General features: G+C 38.4%; 1 protein-coding gene across 1 annotated transcript; it reads left to right on the forward strand.

The window, feature by feature from the left end:
• The first annotated feature begins 549 nt into the window (after positions 1-549).
• Positions 550-20,612, forward strand: CDC16 (cell division cycle 16). Its single transcript, XM_053971246.1, has 18 exons — positions 550-645; positions 3,281-3,335; positions 4,219-4,316; positions 4,830-4,868; positions 5,693-5,833; positions 7,206-7,365; positions 8,037-8,131; positions 8,758-8,891; positions 9,940-10,019; positions 11,604-11,653; positions 12,317-12,390; positions 14,203-14,328; positions 15,090-15,242; positions 15,824-15,887; positions 16,332-16,393; positions 18,443-18,578; positions 19,142-19,232; positions 20,323-20,612. The coding sequence occupies exons 1-18, from the start codon at positions 598-600 to the stop codon at positions 20,586-20,588; spliced, it is 1,872 nt and encodes a 623-aa protein (XP_053827221.1). The 5' UTR covers positions 550-597; the 3' UTR covers positions 20,589-20,612.
• The last annotated feature ends 3,774 nt before the right edge of the window (positions 20,613-24,386 follow it).

Consider the following 24,386-nt stretch of genomic DNA (forward strand, 5'->3'; position numbering starts at 1 on the left):
TCTCAGGGAGCAGACCTCTGCAGGAGCCCTGGCAGAGACGATCACGGAACCACAGAGGATGCTGAGCTGGAAGGGACCCACGAGGATCATCGAGCCCAACCCCCGGCCCTGCACATCCCCAAGAGTCACACCCTGCGCCTGACAGCGCTGTCCACAAGCTTCTTGAACTCTGTCAGGCGTGGTGCTGAGCCCGCTTCCCGGGGGAGCTGTTCCAGTGCCCAGCCATCCTCTGGATGAAGAACCTTCTCCTGACATCCAACCTAAACCTCTCCTGACTCAGCTTCAGGCCATTCCCTCGGACCACATTCCACGGACAATCTTTCACTTCGAAACTGTGAAGAAGCCCCTCACCACAAATTTCTCTCTCTCTCCAGTATGGACTGTAGAGAAAAGTCCCAGGACATGTTGATTTAAGGGCGTGTGGGGGAGTGGGGGAATGCCCCCGGCGGCCTCAGCGCTCCCGGAACGCCGCGCTCGGGGCGCTGTTTCCGGGAGGGCGGGAGAGAAGGCGGGGGGCGGGTTTGGGCGCTGCACCGGCGGGCGGCCCGCGGTCCCTCGGCGGCTCCGGCATCCAGGGCGGCGCGGGAGGGAGGGAGGATGAACCTGGAGCGGCTCAGGAAGCGAGTGCGCCACTACATCGACCAGGTGAGCGCCCAGCGGGGGCTGCTGGGGAAGGGGCGCCAGGCCCACGGGTTTTCCTCGAGGAAAAACCGCGCTCGGCGTGGCTCCCGCAGAGAGGGAGGCCGGGGCGGGGCGGGGTGGGGAGCGGTGCCGGCCTCTGCACCGGCGGAGGGGCAGTAATTTTGTAATTGTGCCCCGTTCTCCCTGGAAGGGGAAGGAGCGGCGGTCACAGAGGGCTGCGGCGGGCCGGAAGCGCCGCCTGTGGGTCTCCAGCGGGAGCCGGGGCCTCCCGGTGGGTGTTCCTGGTTTCTCCCGCGTGTAGAGAAGGAGGAGGGGAGCCGCCGTGGGGCCGCTGTGTAGCGAAGGCGTATTTGCAGGATCCCGCCCTCTCGGGTTGTGCAAGGGGGAAAGGGCGTCTATGGCACCAGAGCAGGTTCAGGTTGGACATCAGAAAAAAAAGCTCTTCGCTAAAATGGTGATTAGGCACTGGAACCGACTTCCCAGGGCAGTGGTGGAGTCACCCTTCTTGGAAGTGGACATGGCTCTTGGTGATATGGTTTAGTGAGTATGGTGGGTTCTGGCAAAGGTCGGATTATCTTGGATGTCTTTTCCAACCTTAATGATTCTATGATCGCTACAAGGGGGAATGGATTCAAACTAAGAGGAGTTAGGTTTAGATTAGATATTAGGAAGAAATTCTTTACTGTGAGGGTGGTGAGGGTGGAACTTGAAACAGGATGCCCAGAGAAGCTGTGGATGCCCCATCCTTGGAAGTGTCCAAGGCTTGGTTGGATGAGGCTTTGAGCAGCCTGGTCTAGTGGGAGGTGTATCTGCCCCTGGCAGGTTAGAACTAAACAATTTTTAAGGTCTCTTCTGAGCTAGACCATTCTGTGATTCTCTACCTGGTGATTAAGCTGCCCATCACACTCCTGCAGTGCTGCAGACAGGCTGGTAGGAGGGCAGGGTTGTTTTCATTTTTTGATGGATTCAGCAATTATGTTGCTGCAGGGCAAAAAAGAAAAAAAAAAAGATACAAGAGGAAAAAAGCATAAATAAATTAGGTTAAATGTAGCATCAAACTGTTCTGCTCTTCTTCCAGTTCAGACTTGGTGTAGGCATCACTGCTGAGAAAAGCACACCCATTAAATTAGCAAAGGCATTTCTCTGTGTGGCCAGCAAGTCTGACTGAAAGGCTGATTAGGGACCTAAGTTAATTTGTTGGGTTTAATTGGTTTGGTTTGCTGTTCTCATTTGTTAAACTGTTTCACCAAGTTGTTTTACCACACAGCTGTGCACTTCTGAGGAAGGGGCATCAGGAGGAACATGAAGTCGCTTTTTTGTGTAAAAATGTGTCATCCTATAGTACTGTAAAAGTGCTCAGCAGAAGTCATGCAGTGCCTTGTAGGCCTGGATTATACCTTTCTTTTGTGGTGTTGAGGTAATAATTTAAATATCTTTTCTTGTAGACAGTTATTAAATGTGTGTGGGGTTGGTTTGTATGTTTTTGTGGATATTTTTTCCCCCTTGGGAGTGCAGATTGAAACCAAACTATTCTCTTGACAAATTTGCTGGGTATTATTAATCCCCATCAAGTAGGAAATGTAGGAGCACATGATAGAAGAGACCACTGAGGTCATGGAATGTAGTGCTTTATGAGGACTGGGAAACCATCAGTGTGTGCATCTCAGAACAGCCTGCCAGACCTGTACTCCAGAAGCATAAACCAGTCTCTGAGGTTCTGAGCAAACTCCACAACTGCAATGGTGTAGGAGAAAAGCCATCAATGCTGCTTAGTCTTTAGAGAACCGCAGAGTGGTTTGGGTTGATCTGGTTCCAGACCCCTGCCAGGGGCTGGGACACCTTCCACTGGACCAGGCTGCTCAAAGCCTGATCCAACCTGGCCTTGAACACTTCCACTAATGGGGCATCCACAGTTTATCTGATCAACCTCTTCCAGTGCCTCACAGCAAAGAACTTCCTCCTAACATCTAATCTAAACCTGCTCTCTTTTTCAGTTTTAATCTGTTCCCCCTTGTCCTCTTGCTACATGCTCTTGTAAAGTCTTACAAATCTTTGCAATGACAGGGTATTTGTTAAGTGTCCAGCATATCCTGGGAATCATATTAGGCTTCATTGCATGGACTGGGATAAAAAGGAGCAGCAGGAATGCCTGGTGATCTTCTCAGTAGATAACCTCAGCCTGAGCTTTTTCCTGGCACCCAAATCTGGTGGCAACTTTATCTGGGTTAGTGGGATATACCTGCAAATTCTACTTCTGTGTAACCTCTGGTTGCCACCACTTACCTATTTGACTCACTTTTGCCAAACTGGAGTCTCAAGAGTGAAAATGTGTATCCAAGAATAAGGGGAAATGCATGCAGGCACTATGAATTTATGTGAAGTTGAAGCATCATGACTGGAAAATGAACATTTCTTGATCAGAGATGGTGCTGCTGAAACTACCTGAAATAATTTTGGTGCCCTTTTCTATATGTAGTATTCTCTTTCTTCTAAAACGTAGCATCTGAAATGTGCATCACCATTCATTAGAGACTACATGCACAAGATGTTAGATCTGACTGATGTACAGTGTATTTCAAAATTATTCAGAGAAGCCAACGCCAAAGGAATATTAATTATTTCTATCATGCTTTTACAGCAACAGTATCAAAGTGCCCTGTTTTGGGCTGACAAAGTAGCCTCACTCTCTCATGGTAAGTGGTTGCTTTTTACATTGGATTTTATTAACTTCTTTCTGATAGTGTTGTGTTTTGGTGGGGTTTTAGTGCTGTATGGCCAAATACTGACGTTTTGAGTTTGGTTTAAGTGCACTTTTGTGATCTTTGGAATGCCATTCTCCTAAATAGAGCAGAGCTTATCTTCCTTGCCTTTTGAACTTGTGTTAAAATTCATGTTTGAACAAACCTTAAGGTTTGCCTTCCTTAAGAAACAAAAAAACAAGATTAGCAAGAGACCATGGTGGTTTCCCACAGGACTCAGGGTTGCCCTGGGTGACAAGTACAGAGTGTGTTTACAATTGAGAGGGAGCTGATGCTGCCCACAGCCACCAGCACTTACGCTTCTTAAAGTGATTCCAGGGACTTGATCCCACAAAGGCTTTGGTTGCCACTGAGGTAGGACGGTACTAAACTGTGCTTCTGAAGTTGCAACTCCAAGCTGTGAAGTCTAGTGCTTTCACTCTTCTTAGGTTCCCACTGATCAATTTATTGAGGGAGACATTTATGTGTTGTTTTTTTCTGCCCTATGTCCAAGAGCAGGGGTAACCTGCAACTGCTGCTTTTTTAATTTGTATCATTGTTGTCTCCTTCTCATGACACACCTCTATTATGACATTCTTTGTATTCACTGTCCAGTGAGGTCTTTAAAGTTAAAATCTGATTATCCTTTCATTTTAATCTCTCACTGATAGATACAGTAAGTACTTTATACATATTTATAAGTAAAATTTTGTAACTCAGTCAGATGCTAGAGTAGGGGGAAGATACTTCTCTAGTGAAGCAAAAGTGAACATTTTGTATTAAAATATTTGAAGCTATATTGTAAAGCAATGGTTTACAATTTGTTCTTTTACTTTAGAGGAACCACAGGATATCTACTGGTTGGCTCAATGTCTTTACCTAACAGCTCAGTATCACAGGGCAGCACACGCCCTTCGATCACGGAAGTTGGATAAGGTAAGTAATTTTAGTCAAAGACAGGCTACTGTTACCCCTCTCTTAAGGCTCTGCTGCTAGCCACAGTGACTTCTTCACCATGACAGTAAGAAAAGTAATTTAAACAGCTGCATTATTTGGTTTATAAGGCCCTGTGTTTAATTTGTCAGGTTTAAAGCATTGTCCCCAGACAGGTTCACAGAAAAGAGAAGGGGTCTGAGGATATAACTGCAGCAGGTATGGAAAGGTGGATTGTCACTTCAGATGTAGTTGTTTCAATTTTCCTTCCACTCTGATAATGAGTGGTAAAGACAAGAGTCAAGTAAGTGTCCTTTGAGAATTTAGCAGTAGAGAAAGTGTTACAGGCTTGGTCAGGAAGGACTTTTGGTGGTGAAAGGGGTGAAGAAGCCAAAGTACTGAAAAAGGAGAGAGCAAAAGCAAAGTACTGAAAAAGGAGAGAGCAAAAGGGACTCAGGCAGTGTAAGCAAAAATGTTCTCTCTTTATAATTGATGTGTATGAAACTTTTCTTTCAGTTGTATGAGGCATGTCGCTACCTTGCAGCTAGATGTCATGTGAGTACACATTTTAACCCCTACTGGAAACAAGCTAAACTAAACAAAAGACACATCTTGGGAAGATTAGGTACTTGATAGGCAGTGTAGATATATATGTTCATTGGAACAACAGATTTAAATTTTCTGGCAGTTGATTTTGTTCTTTAACTTTCAGTTGGGTCACTGGCGTATCCATTGTGGCACTAATTGGAAGAAACCCAACTGACCTTTTTTCCCAGGAAATACTCCTCTAATATTTTGTGGGCAAAGAATGTGAACTATTTTTGTCTCATGTCTTCATGTTTACACTTTTATTTGGTTGGCTGTAATCTGGCCAGAGGAGATGTGATTTATGGTGGCATAACTATAGTTAGCAGCTTTGTACTTCTGTATAAGATGTCATACATAAAAGGTAAAATGCAGTGCTTTCAGAGACACAACTGAATCAATTGGTAGATTAAATACAGACATTTGAAATAGAATAATGTGCTGCTTGTAGAATAAGATGATGGTATTTTATTAAAACCTGTGTTAACTAGTTTTAGAGCCATACCTGTTTCTCTGCATAATTCTGAATAATACATTTTTCTGTACATGCTTTATTTTATAATTTTTGCATATTTTTATAATTCTGTAATTTTGCATATTACAGATAAGCAGTAAAAGAGCTAACTGCAAGTATAAAATGACAAATGGCCAAATAAGAAAATGCATGCATGAAAAACCTGCTGATAAACACTAGTTGTTGTAATCTATGCCTTTAAAACATGATGCTGTGTTTATTGGTGCTTTATGTACAATTTTTTCAAAACCTTGTTTTTTGCATGCATGTGTTTGGATAGTATGCTGCAAAAGAGCATCAACAGGCCTTGGATATCCTTGATATGGAGGAGCCAATCAACAAACGGCTTTTTGAAAAGTACTTGAAGGATGAAACTGGATTGAAAGATTCTGCTACAGACTGGGAGATGTCACAGTCCTCAGTAAGTGACATTATTTTAAAAAAATAGTTTTGTAGGAAAAAAACCTGTGAAGTCAGAAAGTGGTTTCACACCTCTGTGAATCTGAAAGTACATTAAAGCTTTCTTTTTCAGATAATGTAATTTATGGAAATGCTGAATCATTCTTCTTTCAATCACACATTGTGTGTTAGCTTGCCTGTATGAAAATAACTCAGTATGCAAAAATAAACAGTGCTTTTCAACAATTTCTTATAAATTATTTGCAGATGCTTTGCAGGAACTTCATGATCTAGTATTGGTTTTTACAGTCTTTTAGCTCTTTCTTGGGAATGTATCCTAACATTGCTTTCAGTTGGGCTGCAGGTTCTGAGATAACAAAGCAAGTTTTTTTTCTCCTCCAGTTATTTTTAATGAAATACTTCATAATCACTCAAGTGTTGTTCTCAGTGGGATATTCTTTGATCACATTTGTGAAAATTATGTGAGGTGAAGGTGAAATTTTTGAAGCTCAGTGAAAAAATTCTATGTAGAATCTCAGTTTAAAGAGATTGGTATGATGTGTAGGCTGAAGGGTCTTTGAAGAGTCGTTCATTTCAGAGGTACAAATTAAAATTTATTAGCTGAAATTACAGTATAGAAGGCATTTTCCCTGTAAGACTGAAGTAGCAAAGTGGGTTACATTGCTGATGTGAACTGATTTTGAATGCTGGTAAAATGGGATTAAAGGACTGTTTAGTTTGATGATAGAGTTGGGTAATGTGTTCACTTTCTCTTTTGCTGACACTTTTGTGGCTTTCCAACTGAACTGAATACCCGTCAAGGGAATTTGGAAAGAGCATGTTAGTTAATAAACATTGTGGCACAACTGGTAATTATGGGCTTTCACTGTTTTCTTTTGTGAACTGTCTATATTTTGGATTGAAAACAAGGATATATTTTTCTGTTCAGAACAATTGAGTCCATTGATTTGGCCTTTTTCATCTCTACTGTGATTTGACTTCATTCTTGTCTTGCATGAGCTATGTGGTTAAATGGTCAGCAAAGAAGTGTATTGCCTTTGGAAGGGACAATTTCTCTATGTTGGATATGAAGGGAATTTAGTATAATTAGGTTACAACTTAAGCTGGATGCCAGAATTAGAAGAGATAAACTCTGTCCTCCTGTTGTTTATTTTGAGCATCTGTTTGGTTGGCATTAGGTAACATGAGAGAATTCTCTGGATTTTTCTTTGAGATAGTAGAAACAACTTTTTATTTAAAGACAGCACTAGAAAACCAGGTTCTATCATACATGAAATACTTTCTACTTTCCAGGGAGCACATTTGATTTGTGCTGAAAACTAAATTGCAAACAATAATTCAGTCTTTAACCTCCAGTCCTGCTTTTCCACCAGATCAAGAGCTCTATATGCCTTTTACGAGGGAAGATCTATGATGCTTTGGACAATAGAACCCTGGCAACTTACAGCTACAAAGAGGCCTTGAAGCTTGATGTTTACTGCTTTGAAGCATTTGATCTTTTAACGTCACACCATATGCTGACAGCACAAGAAGGTCTGGAGAGAAGTATTTCTCAAACACAAGTAAAATTCACCTGCTTTCTCAAGATGTGTTTTCCTAGATAAAAGTTAAGGCAATAAAACAAGTAACAGATTCCAAAATGTTAAGAATAGAAAATATATTAAATAAGTGAAAATTACAATTTGAACAAATTTGCACTTGAAGTTTTATTTTTCAGTCCTGCAGTGCTAAAGGTTGAAAGAAACACAGTAACCTAGCTGTCCTGCTTGTTAGCTCCTGAAGCTCTTCTGTTCTGCCCAGCCCAAACAAAGTTTTGTCCTGTGTTCTCAATTTCACAGGCTTTGAACCAATGAAACCCTCCTGGGGTTTGCTTAGGCGTTAGTTAATAGAGCATTCCAAGTGATAACATTTGACATGTGGAGTAAATAAAAATAATGGTATGTTATTTCATCTCTATTACATTTTGAAAGTGCAGAAGGAATAACTAATCAATCCTTAATTTCCAAAATTAGTAGTATTATCTGTTTCAGTGTATCTGTGCTGTTATAGTCTTTGCAGTTGGGATGTCCATCCTTTAGGTCATCCTTTTTTTATATCCTTTTATAAAGGATATAAAATCCTTTATATCTCTAAGTTCTTGAAATGTTGGATCGTGCTGTTTCTTCTGTAATATGACCATTTCAATGTTTTTTTAACACATATAGAAAAAGAACTCCTTGAATCTCTACCTCTTAATAGACAATGTACGGAAGAAGAAAAGGAATTGCTTCACTTTTTATTTGAGAATAAATTGAAAAAGGTAAGTCCCAAAAATCTGGAGAATTCATTGAAAGTCTTGACTTCAGGTGTAAATTTTCTTGGGTCCCATTTATTCTGAACATGGAAATAAATATGGACTTTGTAATTTTTAAAATTTTTGATGCAGTAAATCCCACTTTATGCAATAGTGTAACCATTTTATGTTAATTGTTTTCTGCTGTGGTAACAACTTGAAATTCTGATTTACGTTTTTGAAAATTTATTTATTGAGAAACTTCTAGGTGGGGAAAAGGAATGTTAATAGCATAGACAAAACGTCAGTTACCTGAAAATATTAGGCTGTAAGAACATCATTCCAGATTATTCTTATCCAAAGATAAGGTGATAAGGAGCACTAAAAATATGTATTGCTCAGTTTTAATTTCTACAGCCTACACTAAACATATTGACTATGGCAAGCATCTTTTATGTTCTAAATGAGCTTTTAAGTACATTTTAAAGAAACATTTTACCAAATACAGGTTTTATGGACTTTTAGTTTAAAATTAAAAATTTTAAGAACTTTAAGGCTTCTTAAATATTCTTTTAGGACTAATAATATTAATACTTATACCATCTGATTTTAGTTTAGTTTTTGTTTCAAATGTTGTGTCTTTTGTCTTTCAGTATAATAAACCCAGTGAAACGCTGATTCCTGAATCAGTAGATGGTCTTCAGGAAAACCTGGATGTGGTAGTATCCTTAGCAGAAAGGCATTATTACAACTGTGACTTCAAAATGTGTTACAAGCTTACTTCAGTGTAAGTGTGCAAAGCAACTTTCAGGTTTTTTCTCATATGGTGGAGTGTAATAATTTTGCCTGGACTTACAAAAATATTGTTGTTCAATGGGTGAACACACATAACAATTTGATATGTATTGCAGTATACGTGTCATATGTTATATATGCCTCAGGTATTTAAAATGTGTAATTTGTGTCTGGCAAGACATGGTATTTTTATAATACATATCAGAAGTATCCAAGGTAAACTCAGCTTAATCACCACTGAACTGGTGAACTGCTGAACTTCCCCTCATCCATCCTCTTCCTTATTCTGGTACCTTCAATTTTGTGTGCACTCTACTTACTTCTTGTTTGGCCTTCAGAATGAACTGGTATGAATCAATTGGTTAGTTAGGAAGTTTGATTTCTCTGGCCAATAGTAGTTATAGTGTTATTGACAATGATCAAAAGATATTATTAATTTAAAAGCCAGCATGTTATTTCTAATTTTGATGGCCGAGTATCGTGTATCGGTTGTTACAGGCATGTGCTGCTGCTGGGGTCAGAGAGGTCAGAATGCTGCCATGGTTTGCTTCTCAGGTCCTCTAGGTCTGCACTCATGGATGTGTTTCTGAATGCCACAGGAAACAAAATTTTACAACTGAGCTAAATGTGACACCGAAGGCATACTGCCTGGTGTTAACCTCAGGAAGTTGGGAATTATTGCTTGAAAGTTGCTGTCAAATGTATGAAAAAGATGAACAGAAATGTTGTTGTTTGCTGTCTGCTGGTTAAATTTGAAGTGACCTGCAAAACAAAAGTGTGTTTTATTCTGATTTTCTAATTGTATATTCAGCTTGAAAGAATTTTCTGTTATCCTCTTTTGTTAAGCTAAATTAACTGTTGTATTTCTGGTCTGAAGAGAGCCTTTATTATGCTGTTAATAGTTGTCCTTTAATCAAAAATAGTTTTCTAATGCCTAAAGTAGTAACTAACTGGAACATTACATGCTATACAAGCAGTTTGCTTTTAACACATTAAAGTTTTTGAAATGTGCATTACATTTTTTTAAATTTTTTTTTTAGAGTGATGGAAAAAGATCCCTTTCATGCAAATTGTTTACCTGTGCATATAGGGACACTTGTGGAGCTTAACAAAGCAAATGGTAAGGAACACAGCATTTAATACAACTCAACAGAAGGCTGTAAAGCCCCAATTTTAACAAAGAATTAAAGACGCCAAGAAACCCCCTTATATACCATATGAAAAATTACATATATTTTTCCTCCCTTTGAAACCTGCCATTTCAAGAAAACAGTGGCAACTGGTAAAGAAGGGAATATCAGAGCTGACAGCAGGACTGGGGGTTAGGGGAAGTAGATGTGCAAAGAGTTCATGGTCATGAGTGCAGCTATCTTTTAACCGCTGCACTGTGTAGCCAGGAGGCCCATGAGCTATACTGCCTCATCCCTGTCATTGTGATTTCTGTTTCCAGGTGATCTTTGTACAGTATCTGGCTGCACTTTTTCTGCTCGACAGTAAATTATCATAAATTAAACTAGAAAGTAATCTTCAGCAATTGTGTATGCTTAGGTGGACATGATTATTCTGTGATAGAAAAAAATCTAGACTCTCCTTGCCTTTGCTCTTGTGAAGGTCTCTCTTTAGTTCAAACAAATTAATAATCATGCAAAACTTTCATTGGAATTACAGTAATAACTTACTTGCAGCTGGGGTGGCTTTTTCTCATTCCAGAATGCATATAAAACAAATTAGGAGCTTGAATATCTTTAAAATCAATTGGAAAATAGAATAAGGAACTCTTATGCTGTGCAGCCTCTCGGGATGGTGCATTATATGTACACAAATAGGTCATTAGATGTACTGGTACTTCTTGGGAATTAGTGAATGTTATTTTGCAGTTATTTTACAGTTAAGTACATCTGAAAATGGAGCCAGTACTCTGATTTTTCTTCTAAATCTGCTTTGAGAAGCATTATGTACAGAAGTTAATATTTTGTAAGCCAGTTGTAATATTTTTTTTTTTTTCTGAGCTGAGATACAAAGTGCTCCAGGACAATCTCACTAGTTTAGGAGCCCTGTGCTCTGGAAAAATAGAAAATTTACCTGCTGTAATGCTATTTCCTTTGGAATTGCATAGGCAATAGAATTGTTATCCTGTAGCTGGTTACTGCTGCTATGATTAGAAAATCTGTAGTAAGTTATTCCAGTAACTAGAATTACTATTTTTACTAAAAAAGTAATCACTTGGAATTATTCCAAATAATATAATAATTTATTTGCTTTTGTCCTATTTTCAGCATATTAATGCACAAGACTCTACTTTGAAATGGATCTAGCCAGTATGTTACACCTTTTAGATGTAGGAAGTTGAATAGTGTTTAACCTTGACAAGGTATATTCAAGTGTAATACTACTGGCATTTATTTTAATGTATGGTAATGATGTAAGTTGTTGCAGAATTCTTAAAGGGTGGGAAGTAGAACTGCTTACTGTGTCTTGTAAAGACTTATGTGTTGTTTTGGTTGGGTTTTCTTTAGCTAATTGCAAAATTGAATCTATTTTGAGGCAGTTAGAAGCGTTGCCACTAAAAGAAAACATTTTGTTCACTTGTGGATTAATAATGTTAGATGTTCTCTATATTTTGTATGGAAAGCTAAAAGACTTGAAACATCTAAATGTTCTGGCGTGTTTTAATTTTCTTCTCTTGTTTCTTCCCACTTTGTAGAGCTTTTCTATCTTTCTCACAAACTGGTGGACTTGTACCCAAATAATCCTGTAAGTTGTTCTAAGTTTTTGTTGTCAGGTAGTTTCTTTTTTAGGTGAAAGCACATAAAAGTTTTAATGTATTAGTTTGAGGTACAGAATTCAAAAACTGTTTCTGGATGAAGTTTGTTCTCTCCTCTTATTTTCTCTGCATTGTAATTTCCTTATGCCAAGGTTCTTTTTATAAGATTAAGTACCTGTAAAAGGTATTCAGTGCAAGTTATTTACTTTGATTTATAATTTAAAACAAATGCTACACTAATAAATGTCTGCATGTCTCTGAGCATCCTTTTCCAGTGTTTGATCCACCTTCACAGTAAAAATTGTTTTTCTTTGACTTGATCTTAAATTCCTATGTTGCAACTTGTACCCATTGCTTCCCGTCCTATCACTGCACCCCTGAAAACAATCTGGCTCTGTCTTGTATTCCCTACCATTAAATAATGGAGGACAGCAGAAAGTTTTCTACTTAGCTCTCTTCATGAGGCTGAGTAAGCCCCAGTTAGAAAGGTACATGCCAGCTTGTCTGTAATACCAAGTTATTTGAAGAGCTGACTGTGATTTCAGTGAAAATGTTCCTAGCTTCTCTAATTATTATGTCTTCCTCTCTTTTGATGCTTCTCTACAATGAGTGTGATGTATCTAATAATATTCTGTTTTGATTTTTATGTGTAGGTGTCATGGTTTGCAGTAGGATGCTATTATCTCATGGTTGGCCACAAAAATGAACATGCTAGAAGATATCTCAGGTAATGTTATTCACTTGCTAAGTAAACATTTATTATTCATGATTGTTTGTAAGCTCATAAAGAGAAGCCTCAATAAACTGGTTACTATTTAAATACTTTTGTTGCCACCCTTTTTTTTTGGTATAGCCGTTTAGACATCATCCATAGAGATACTTTAAAAATGAGGAAGACTTATGTGGTGTCTCTCTAGGCAGTCACCTTCCTGTTCTGGGCAGGTGTAGTCCCTGCAGTCACTCATGCTGCTGAGCTAACTACAGCTGTAGGTGATCAGACCTCAGTTCTAAGTTGAGGGTCACTCAGGCATTCTCCCAGGTTCAGGTTTCATATCTGAAAGGGAAGAATTATACGGAAAATTCTGACATTTGGCTGTCCAGTTATTTCTGTGCACAAGCTACAGTGGGCTTTTTAGATTGGTCAATGCTGTTTCCTGTAGGTGTTCTGTATGGGTAGTGAATATCAGCACTGGGGAGCAGGACCTTACTGTGAAGTAGGGCATTTGTTCTGGTGCTATAAGCTCAAACTGAGAAGGCATAAATCAACCTGTAAGACTAATTTTTCCGTAGACTTTTACAGACAATATATGTAAAGATGGGTTAGTAATTTAGACTTTTCAAAAGCCTGGCTGATTTTGTTGCTGAAATAAAAAACATCTTTAAATGTACAAGCACCTCTAGACAGCAGGAAAGTATCTGTAGATGTGTTGAAGAGAAAAACAAACAAACCAAGAAACAATAATATCAAAATTCAGAGTAGTTCTGGTAAAAGGGAAAAGAGGTCTGCTAAAAGTGAAATAGTAACAAGATGCATAAATATCTTGGAGAAGAATGATAGTGTAAAGCTAACAAGGCTAGGGCCAACTGTGGGCTACATAGTGGTTTCCAGAAAAGAAACTTGAAGACACAGTCAAATATCTACATATCTTTCACTGCTGTCAGGGGTGGCAAGATACAAGTGTTTGAATAAGTCGAGTTTTGTCTCAGAAGACAGAGAACAAACCATTCTCTAGGATCTGTGATGAGAAATAATGAGTTTAACTGTGACGGACAAAATTTAGATTATATGTTAGTAAAAAAGTAGGTGTTTAAGGATAGTTAAGCAATATGATAGAATACTTATGGAACATATATTATTTCCATGTCAGAAGCTTTTAAGAAAAGATTGGGCACACTTGTTATGACCTGTTTAGTTATGAATGCACTTGCCTTCAAATTCAGAAAATATTCTACGCAGCTTTTTAATGTTCCTGTCAAGTCCACCTTTCTGTAAAGTCTCCAGGTTGATATCTTGATGCTCAGGTTGCAGTTTTCAGCTCAAGACTTGAGTGACATTTTGTATACTTCCCTGATGCCTGTGATGTGACAGATGCTCATCTTCTTCAAAGCTAGCGCAATTAGATGGCAAAATTTCAACCTAGGTGTTCACATGGTATATTCATATCCAGCTTCTTAAACTTGGATTTGATAAAATATATTTATTTCAAAATGTATAGCTAGGGTTTTGCAAAGAGTTTTGAGTCACTAGTAATGTTTCCTATATTTTATTCAATTCACCTACTATATAATTGTTTATGTTCAGTAATATCAAATAATTCCTCCTGTCTGTGAACAGTAGCAGAAATAATAAAATCAATTCACAAGAATGTGTGATGCTTCTAAGTGTGAAATAGTTTGAACTTTTAAAATGAACTTTATTTACCACTGGTCGTTACAATTATCTTAATAGATACCTAACCATGTGGCATAACATTGCTATCTGAGTAGTCATCTGAAGCAGATGAAATTTAATTCCAGATGTGTTTGCTCTTGATTTTAGCAAAGCTACTACACTGGAGCGAACCTATGGCCCTGCATGGATAGCATATGGGCATTCATTCGCAGTGGAGAGTGAGCATGACCAAGCAATGGCTGCGTACTTCACAGCTGCACAGCTCATGAAAGGGTCAGTACAAACATCGTATTTGGGAAGACTCAAATGAATCCATAAGTACTGTGGAATATTGACAGTAGCAATGCATTTGCTACTGTCAGTGCCTTAAAACATAGCAATGCATTTGCAACAATTATCTGGTAGAGAACAAGGGAGGAAAAAAACCCCAATTTAACCATCTACATTTAATGGCATTGTTTGCAATTGTTGTTCTGACTTGGTAAGTTCTAAAGTCAAGTTTTATATATAGGTAATCTGAGCTCTACCTGAACATCTTCTGAAATTTGTGAATCATGATTGTCATACCAGCTCATCAACTGCTGTATAGTAATAGCTTGAACAGCTCTTTCTGTGGAAGGGGGTTGTAAAATGAGTCGTGAACTAATTGTGTCATATAGCATATAAAACTATTGTATTTGATTGTGGTTACTGGCAAAAGTAATTCTTTTATCAATTACTTCTCCATATTCCATTTGTAAATTAAATGTATGAATGAAATTAGGGGAAAAACCATCAGAACTAAACTTAAGCACTGAGAAAATGCATGTGATTGCAGAGCAGGTTACAATTACCTCTTGGAATTCAGACTCTTGTTAAATAGAGATGTAAAGTCTTTTAAACTTCCCCTTAGGTTAGTAGTCCGTTTAAATCAGCTTTTACTTGGATGTGCATAAACATCCATATGCAAACAGTTGGCATGTCTTTATAGTTTGTGACTCCATTCTTGACAACCACACAGAAACAAACATGCACTTTGTTTTATGGTTTTTTAGGTGTCATTTGCCTATGCTCTATATTGGACTGGAATATGGGTTGACCAACAACTCCAAGTTGGCTGAACGGTTTTTCAGCCAAGCTTTGAGCATTGCACCTGAAGATCCTTTTGTTATGCATGAAGTTGGAGTGGTAGCATTTCAAAATGGAGAGTAAGCTTGCAAAATATGATCAAATACTATCTTAAACATGGATTATTCTGAATTGTAATGTGCCAATATATATAAAGTATCTAAAGTATTTATATTGCACTATAGTGTCTTTTGGTCATAGTTTAGATGGTGTTCACCTTAAACCCTTGCTTTCTACATTGTTCTTCCTTGTGTAAGATTGAACAAGAATTTAATGCTCAAGGAACATCCAGAGATGTCATTGTGTAGTTGAATGCCTGAAAAGGCATCTATCTGCACACATACTATAAAATTTTGTACAGCAAAACATTTTGTCAGCTCAGGAGGTTCCAAATATATTCTGGGAAAAACCCTAACCTATATAAGAAGTGTTTAGTCAATATTTTTGATTTTATTCTGATGTTTTTTTAGTTTTGTCTTGTTAGCTCTTAGGACCACAATGCAAAATATAGCCAAATGTAAATTACTGGGTTTTATATCTAATTTCACTCATATGATGAAATAATGTCATAGAAATCTTTCTTGAATACAGTTTTCTCATACTGCTAATGAAAACTCTTCACTAATTTACTTTTCTTTCCCCCTACTTCTTCAATCCTTAGCTGGAAAACTGCAGAAAAGTGGTTCCTTGATGCACTGGAGAAAATCAAAGCTATTGGAAATGAGGTATTTATTCTAATAACATGCAAGATCATAAATTTGTAGAACTCCAGCAAATTCTGTAATAGCTTGTGACAAAACATGTTGTGCTTATTTTAAGATAAAAGTAATATAGTATAAATTTTATTTTAAAGCTGTGCCTTCAGTGCTCCTAGGTTGAGACTTCACTTTACTTTCTCTAGTTAAGTAGAAAACAAGTTTTGTTTGGTTGGCATCAAGTTTTAATAACACTGATCCTCTAAAGAAATATTATTAGCTTTGGGGAATGTAAAAAATAGAAAAATTAGTTATTGAATAAATGTTTTCAGCTTGTGTGTTTTGTTAAGAGTTTAAAATGCTTGTGGTATCTTTCTTGTTAATAAACAAAATTCCCTATTCATTTGTATGTTTTGGTTTTTTTTAAGTAGTCTAGGAAGCTGCAGTTATTTGAATTGTTGCATTATTTTGCAGGTAACAGTTGATAAGTGGGAGCCTTTATTGAACAACTTAGGACATGTCTGCAGAAAACTCAAGTAAGCAGAGAGTACTGGAGCTCCATTTCTCTATAATGCTGCACAACTGTATTTTCTCTCTCCTTTATATCAAGATTGTGTACCACATGAGAGCAGTGTAGAATTACCCTGTAAGAACAAGATTCTTTAAATCAGCTTGTGAACATAACTACATTAATCACCCCTAATATCCCATCTATTACACAAAAGTTAAAGTAATTTATGTAAAAGCCTTTCTTTAACTATTGATTCTTATTAGGAATTAGTTGTAGGCTTTTAGATGCTTGTATGGTTGTGAATTTTAACTCTTCACCGTCCCAGTCCTCACATACTGAAATATGTCCACTGAGTTAGTTAACATAAAAGTGGGTTTATGCCAATTAATTGGATTAGCACTTTTTTTTTTACTGAAGTGAAATATTCAGTGGCATTATAACACAGCAAGGGGGTCTTTATGCTTTTTAGGACAAAACTATTTAATATTTCATTTCATGTTTCTATTCAATGAATAGAAAAAGTGCAAAGCATACATATACAAACAAGCATTAACGGTTTTAACACAGAGACGTTTTCTTATTAATTACCTTAATCTGACTTTACCCAGTCCTTTCTTTTGTTCAATCAATGCAATTTTTAAAAAAGATTTTTAGTGGTTTTAATTGCTCAATTGGTGTACACTGTAATTTTTGTTTCAAAGCTGCTAATGAGAATGTGATTATTGTAGATGGAAGCTGTACTTCTGCTTTGGCTTTGGTAGTAATTGCTTTGTGCTTTAATTGCCAATTAGTCTTCATTTTCATTATGAAATAAGGACATATAACAGTTACTCCTTGTGCCAAGTTCAAACAAAAGGCACTGCTTCTGAAATCTGTTCATAAGTATAATTGCAGGGTTTTTTCAAATGCTTGTTTTGTTTATAATTACTTTTGTCTTTTTTAAATTTCTATAGTAAGTTACTAACTGCTTACAGCATGCTTTGTACAACTTCTAATATTTGCTCAGGTTCAGAAATCACAGCTAAAATATTTTTGCATCCTTCCAAACTATCTTTCAAGAAAATCAACTTGAGAATTTAGGCAGCTGTACATATGCTTTGGCATCTTAAAAAACTCTGTAGTAACTAATTTAGTAATGTCTGTAATACATAATATGGCTATTACGAAAAACTTATTTGATATATGTCTACTCACTAGTATGTGGTTGAAATTTGAAAGCAACATATTCAAATACAGTGGTAGTCAATTGGATGTATAAATACTATGAGTGAAAATGAAATTGAAATCATGTGAAAGGTTTGTGCAGCAAGCAGACAGTTGCATAATTTTTCTGCCTCAGTTGTTACTTGATGCCCTCTAACAACTTCGTGTGTTGCTCTTTGCATAATTTCATTATCAGTTTAGACGTTAAAATTTCTTCTAAACAGATTATATCTATCTTTATTTTTAACAATGTAGAACTAGGATATCAAATGTGACAATTTTAATTTCTCAAGAGTAATGCTGTAGTGTACATTTAATCCTTGTTTTATAAAATAACAAATACAATAATCAGTGTAATTAATAGACAATTTTCAAAGACAGGTTGGTATTTGATAGATATCATGGATATGTGTAAACCTCCTTTTCTGATAGAGCGTGTTGCAAAATGATGAAGGTACCAGTGTATGCAGCACTTAAGGGTTGTGAGATTTCTGCCCAGAGAGCCTTTCTCAGTTTGAATCATGTGTGATTTAGTCTCATACTGCTCCTTCTCTCCCTCAGGAAGACAAATGAAAGTTACAGAAAGAAAGCCAGTGCTACAATGAGCAACATTAAACATCTAAAGCAATGTACCATATCAAACAGCTAATATCTCCAAATGGGACCTAGCTGTAGGCAGCTGTTTTGCTACGTAAGGAGAACAATGATTTCTCAATTACATTCTATTACTATGTTCAGAGTTCAGAGAAATAATTTTTAAGTTCTGGCACAACTGTGTTCCACTTTGCTAAGGAAAATACGCACAGGGTCCTGTAAAAGCATCTTTCACCATGAAGCTTACTAATAGATCACCTGTACTTAACCCTAACAGGAAGTATGAAGAAGCACTGGAATACCATCGCCAGGCTCTGGTATTAATCCCTCAGAATGCTTCTACTTACTCTGCCATTGGCTACATACACAGCCTCATGGGCAATTTTGAAAGTGCCATTGACTATTTCCACACGGTACGTAACTGCCTTCAGCTGAAGGGCTGGTCACACATTCTGTTATTTACTGTTCCACTCTGGTTTGGGTTTGGAGCAGAAAACCAGCATTTTTTTCCAGTCTCCAAATGAGTGTTTATTTTATAATCTTAATTTGTTTTTTTTTTTTCTTAAATCTTCTGTATTTTATTGGTTAGGTAAAAAATTACCTCTTTGGTAAACTTTGAATTGCAATTTACATTTTATGTACGTAAGCTTCTCATGCACCTGAAATAATTTTAAATACTTCCAACCTAGAAATTTTACAGTAAGTAAACAGCAGCATATGTTGTAGCTCATATGTGAATGATTTCCTGTCTGTATATATGTTCTTTTCTGCTTTTGTTTTTGTGCTTTCCTTGGTTACTACTTCAGCCAGTTCGTATGATGGTGTTATTTTGGTTGTGCAATGTTTTGCTTTTACAGTGAAGACTATGCTCAGATAGCATCATGGAACAACAAACCAACAAACTGGACCAGTGCAGACTTACGATGTAAATGTTTTTATTTGATGCTAAATACTTTTTACTGGTTTTTTTCATTAGGCCCTTGGTCTCAGGCGGGATGACACATTTTCGGTCACAATGCTTGGACACTGCATAGAAATGTACATTGGTGATTCTGAAGCCTATATTGGTAAGTCTCTAACTTATGTGTCTCTTGAAGTCATTGAGTCCTTTGAGAGGAGTGTTATGTCAAGAAGGACTGCCTACCACTAATCACCTCACAAAGTAGAGGATGTTTTTGTTTGGGTTTTTTGTTTGGTTTTTTTTAATGGCTAAATGAGTCAGAACTTAGCAGCAATTGCAGATGACCACTGATTTTTGTAAGCATCATGACAGTACTCTTACCAGCATAAAGAAAGGAAACACTGTCATTAAAGGTGTCAATGGTTTCTTTATATAAAATATTGATTTGTGGCATCTTAGATCGCAAAGCGAATGGGGGAAAAATTAAACAGAGGTATGGAGTTAGGAAATCAGAGCACTAATGCTAATGTTGTTGTAGAGCAAGGTATTTTCACCTTGTCAAAACTTGTCTTTGTGGAGATAGGGTAGGTTCTTCTGACTCCAAAAATACATCTTTATATATGGTTAAAAAAGTCTTTCATAACAGGAATACATTATATTGGCGTAGGTTTAAATTTTCTATTAAAGACTTTCCCCGCAAAAAAAATTCTACATTTTTTAATACATTCTTGCTTCATTGAACTTAGTGATTTATCTGTAGTGAACACAGTTGATGTCTTGTCAAGCATGTTAAGAAGGCTGAAAAGTAAAAGCCATCTGTGTGTTCTAGTGCTTTTCCTGCAGATTTTTCACACAATGGAAACAGATGTTTCTTCTCAATATTGTCTTGCTTCATATGTAGTCACTTAACACATCTGGAAAAACCATGCAGCCATGTGATACGCATTAATGCAAACCAAGCTGTGTGTAACTTAAACAAGAAAAAAGCCCCATGGAGAATTGGGAAGGGAATTGGCAATTACTTCTCAAAACACACTTTTGAATCTGAGTTGTGTTTCTTGTATTGTGCTTTTTTGAGAAAGGAGGCTGCTGGATTTTTTCAGAACAACTCATTCAGCTTCAGTCATTAAGCAGCAGCAGCTCTTTTATGGTCTGAAAGCAGAGAATTATAGTAGTTTCTGAATGATAGTTTCTTTGAGATTACATTTTTGGGAGTATTCATTTGAAATAAACTACTGATTTGTCTGTTTTCCTAGGAACAGAGATCAAAGACAAATTAAGATGTTATGACTTCGATGTACACACAGTGAAGACATTAAAGAACATAATTTCACCTCCCTGGGATTTCAGAGAATTCGACATAGAAAGACAAACTCTGGATGAAAGTGGCATAGTAACATTAGAGACATCAAATCAAAGGAAAAGTACAGATACTAGTCGCCCATTGGAAGAAACATTTGAGATTGAAATGAATGAAAGTGATATGATGTTAGAAACATCAATGTCAGACCATAGTACGTGACCATAAAGACTGGTAGAGAGCTCATTTTGTCTAAGTGTAGTATGTTTGTTTTAGCATTTTTGTTATGGTGTTGTACTTTCATGAATTTGCTATTTTTTATATGAATTCAAACTACTGTGTACTTAACACCGGGAGTTTTATAGTTCCTACTTTATAAATATTCCTTTCCTGATAGCACTCTCATGAATCCCCATCTGAATCAAGAAGACCTCATTGCATTGATGTAGGCCATATACATAGTTTGAATCCAGAGGATTGGCTATTTTGCACATGCCTGTGCATTACTGAAGATGAGTTCAAGATTTAGACAAAACTGCACTTTGGAATTCAAAGTTATCAAGGGAGGAAAAGCTTGGGGAGGAGTCTGTATTTTATCAGCAATTGCATGCACTCTCACTGTGGAAATCTGTTGGGTCCAGGTGATCCCATTGCTTTACTATGAGGACCAGCACAGTAGTGTAGAGAAGTCTGGTTCTGTCTCAGTGACAATGGGAATTGTGCTGTGGCTCCACAAAGGGAATGGGAGATGCCCAAATTTCCCTTCCATTTATTAGAAAATATAGATTGGACTTTGCATTGAGTGCAGAATTCAATACCAATCCCGTATATTCTTAAACAAGAAAATGAGGTGAACAAAAATGTTTTGCTTCCTAGTTCTAAAACAATTCACCAATAGTTACACATTCTCCTGAAAAACATAGTATGAGCCATGAGTCTTAAATGAAAAAGTATCCAAGCAGAGTGTAGGAAAAATTAATAATTTAGGAGGCATATGCATCTCCTGGGCAAAGCCAGGTCTCTCTTCTTCAGTGTGACTGGCAAAAAAGAGTTAATACAAAGGGCTTTATTTTCATTTGGAACCTGGTGATTTGCGTGTGGTGCAGGTGACTTCTCTGAGGTAAAATGGGGATTTTTCCTGAACACTCTGGAAGAATCTATAATGTATGTCTCAACAGCTGCTCTATTAGCAGGTCTCTTCCTTTAAAGGATCTTTTGAAAGTTATTTTTACATCTGTGCTCATGTATCCTGAATGATTGTAACCAAGACTATCTCATGGATAATATGAGAGCAATGGCCTGTTGCTGCACACAGAAGGATAGTGCAAATAGATTCTCAAAGATTCTCAAGGGCCCAAACTCCTTTTTCTCTATATCATTATTTTTAATCCAGCATATGTCAATCTAGTTTTCTAGTAAGACATCATGACAACTTCTAAATGGAAGGTGGCAAAATAATCTTCTAGAGAATCAGACCTTTTGACTACTGTCAGACATGGATATAAATTTTGCATTGTTTTGCTCTATTACTAATATTTTTCATTGGCAAAATGGTTTTAAATATTGACAGAAGTTCATCTTTCTTCCTGCACTCCCCAGTTATGATCTGATGCCGTGTCAGCTGTGATGGCAACACCGGTTTACATTATTCCTGCCTGTAGGAATCTACTGTGCCACTTCCTCAGCTGTGGTAATAAAAATCCTTGTGTGGTTACATTGTGAATGAAACCAGGGAACTGGAACAGCATTTTAAAATATTTTCTAGATCTGATCAATTCTCAGGTTCAAGGAGAGCAAGCCACTGCTGTATTACTTGTTGTCAGTGGGGCAGAGTGGTTGGAGTGGGAGGAAACAGATGGAATAGCGAGAATGGGCATTGCTATAACAGCAGGCTGTCATGACACTGTGCCTTGGCAGGTATCTGTTGGAGGTTTTTTGGCTGGCTATTGCTAACCTTCGTTTATTGGTATTAAAAATTGCCCAGAAAGAAATGTATGCAAAGTGTCCTAGATTGTGAAGACTCTTGGATGTCAGAGGAATTCTTGAGACAGCTTGGCTTGGCTCCAAAGCCTCTTAGGCAGCTACAGTTGGGTTAGAGCTTGTGAGCTGGTTAATGATGTATGTCTCAGACAGGACTTTAGGGAAGTTTTTCTCTCCTCATTTATCTTCTGTTCAATGTTTGGACCTGCTCTTGTTCTGTCCAAATCCCTGCCTTTGTACTGGCAGCATCTGCTTGCCCTGGTCTTCTGCACTTCCCATCACCTGTCCTGCTCTTACTGGAGAGTGCTTTCTGCCTTTCTGGGTTATTATGACATTCACCCTGGCTCTAGTTAAATTGAGTATTGTCCTTGTCCTCATGAGGACTTTGGTTATTGGTTTCGGCCTGACTTGACCTCAGATTTTTGATTCATGCTGTGAGCCATTGCCATTGCCTCACTTGGCTTTGGCTGCTGAGTACAAAGGTCCAAGACTGTCAGGTTGAGTGGCTGAAAAATATACCCCCAAAGGGGACATTTTGACTCTGTCTCATAACTTCATCTTTCTCTTCCAAGGATTAGTTTTGTCCCAGAGGGGGGAGATCTGAATGTTGCCTTAAAGGTTTTCAGAACAGATATGAAAACCCACAAGATAACTGTGCTGCAAATGGCTCCAAAAGTTTCTTCATAGGTACTTCTGCTCAAAAGATTTGAAAACAAATAATGTGTTAGCTCAATTGATCAGAGCCTGGTGCTAATAACGCCAGTGTTGCAAGCTTAAACCCCATGTGGGCCATTCACTTAAGAGTTGACTCGATGTTCCTTGTGGGTGCCTTCCAACTCCAAATATTCTGTGATTTCAGTTTTTGCAGCCAACGCCATCTACTTTTATTATTCCACATCAGATCATGTATTTCCTTCATGCTGTGGACAGCTGTTTGAGGACTATCAATGCAGCAGGATCTGAAGATTTGCAATGACCCTGTGTATTCTGATTAAATTGCAGGCATTTTTGCTCCTTCTGTCTAATTTCCATAGCTCCAGACAAGTCTGTCCTTAAATGTGTGACATGTCCTTACTTTGGAGTTTGCTGTACTTCTGCCGCCAATTCTAGGAGATTTAGTCCAAGATGTTCCAACTCACACAGGAATTTCAAGAAACTTTTTGGATCTAGATATTGCAAAATTCGTTGATTGCAGTCCAGGACTAAAAAGCCGTGCTCTGATTGATGGGTCAGTACTTAGAATAATCATGGAATCATAGAATGGTGTGGGTTGGAAAGGACCTAAAGATCCTGTAGTCCTAACCCTGCTTCAGCAGGCAGGGACACCTCCCTGCCAGGTTACTTAAGGCCCTGTCCAACCTGGCTTTGACCACTTGCAGGGATGGGCATCTACAATCTCCCTCGGGCAACCTATTCCAGTGCCTCACCAGCCTGACAGTAACTTTCTTGCTAACATGTAGCTTAAATTTCCCCTCTCTCAGTTTGCACCCACTCTCCCTTGTCCTACCACCACAGCTCCTGAGGAAGCCAGGCGGAAAGGCCCGGAGGCACCTTTGGAAGAGCTCTCTCCTGGTGCTGCGTGGCCGTGGGGGCTCAGGCTGGCGTGCATTGCCGAAGTGTACGCACTGCTTCTTAATTATCACAGAACCTCCCTGCAGGCATAAGACTCCTGGCCTCACACAAGTAACGATTAATGGCCTTTTATTTCCTTTTTCCCACTGCTTTCTCCCCAGGATTTGGCTACCCCTTAGACCCTGCATCCAAAGACTGAATAACGCACCCCGCGGTGTCTGTGCCCTTCCCACCCTACGAGCCGCTCTGAGGCCGGGGTGACGAGGCACCCGTGAACGAGGCCGTGAGAGGAAGGAAAGGGGCACGTTTCAGTGTGTTCCCCTCGCAGCGGCACGGTGGGCGCCTTGCGGCTTTCCCGGAGGGACGAGGACGGGCACGGAGCCACCGCTCCCCGCCACGGCTGGCGCGGGAGCCTCGCGAGATCCCGCCGGCCCTGCGGCCGTTCTCGCGAGGTTTCCGCCCGGCTGC

The sequence above is a fragment of the Vidua macroura genome, chromosome 2, assembly GCF_024509145.1.
Source record: "Vidua macroura isolate BioBank_ID:100142 chromosome 2, ASM2450914v1, whole genome shotgun sequence".
Lineage (NCBI taxonomy): Eukaryota > Metazoa > Chordata > Aves > Passeriformes > Viduidae > Vidua > Vidua macroura.

Coding starts and splice junctions, on each gene's coding strand:
- CDC16 (XM_053971246.1), top strand. CDS start 598: ATGAACCTGGAGCGGCTCAGGAAGCGAGTGCGCCACTACATCGACCAG. Junction 646..3,280: donor TGCGCCACTACATCGACCAG/GTGAGCGCCCAG, acceptor ATGCTTTTACAG/CAACAGTATCAAAGTGCCCT. Junction 3,336..4,218: donor AGTAGCCTCACTCTCTCATG/GTAAGTGGTTGC, acceptor CTTTTACTTTAG/AGGAACCACAGGATATCTAC.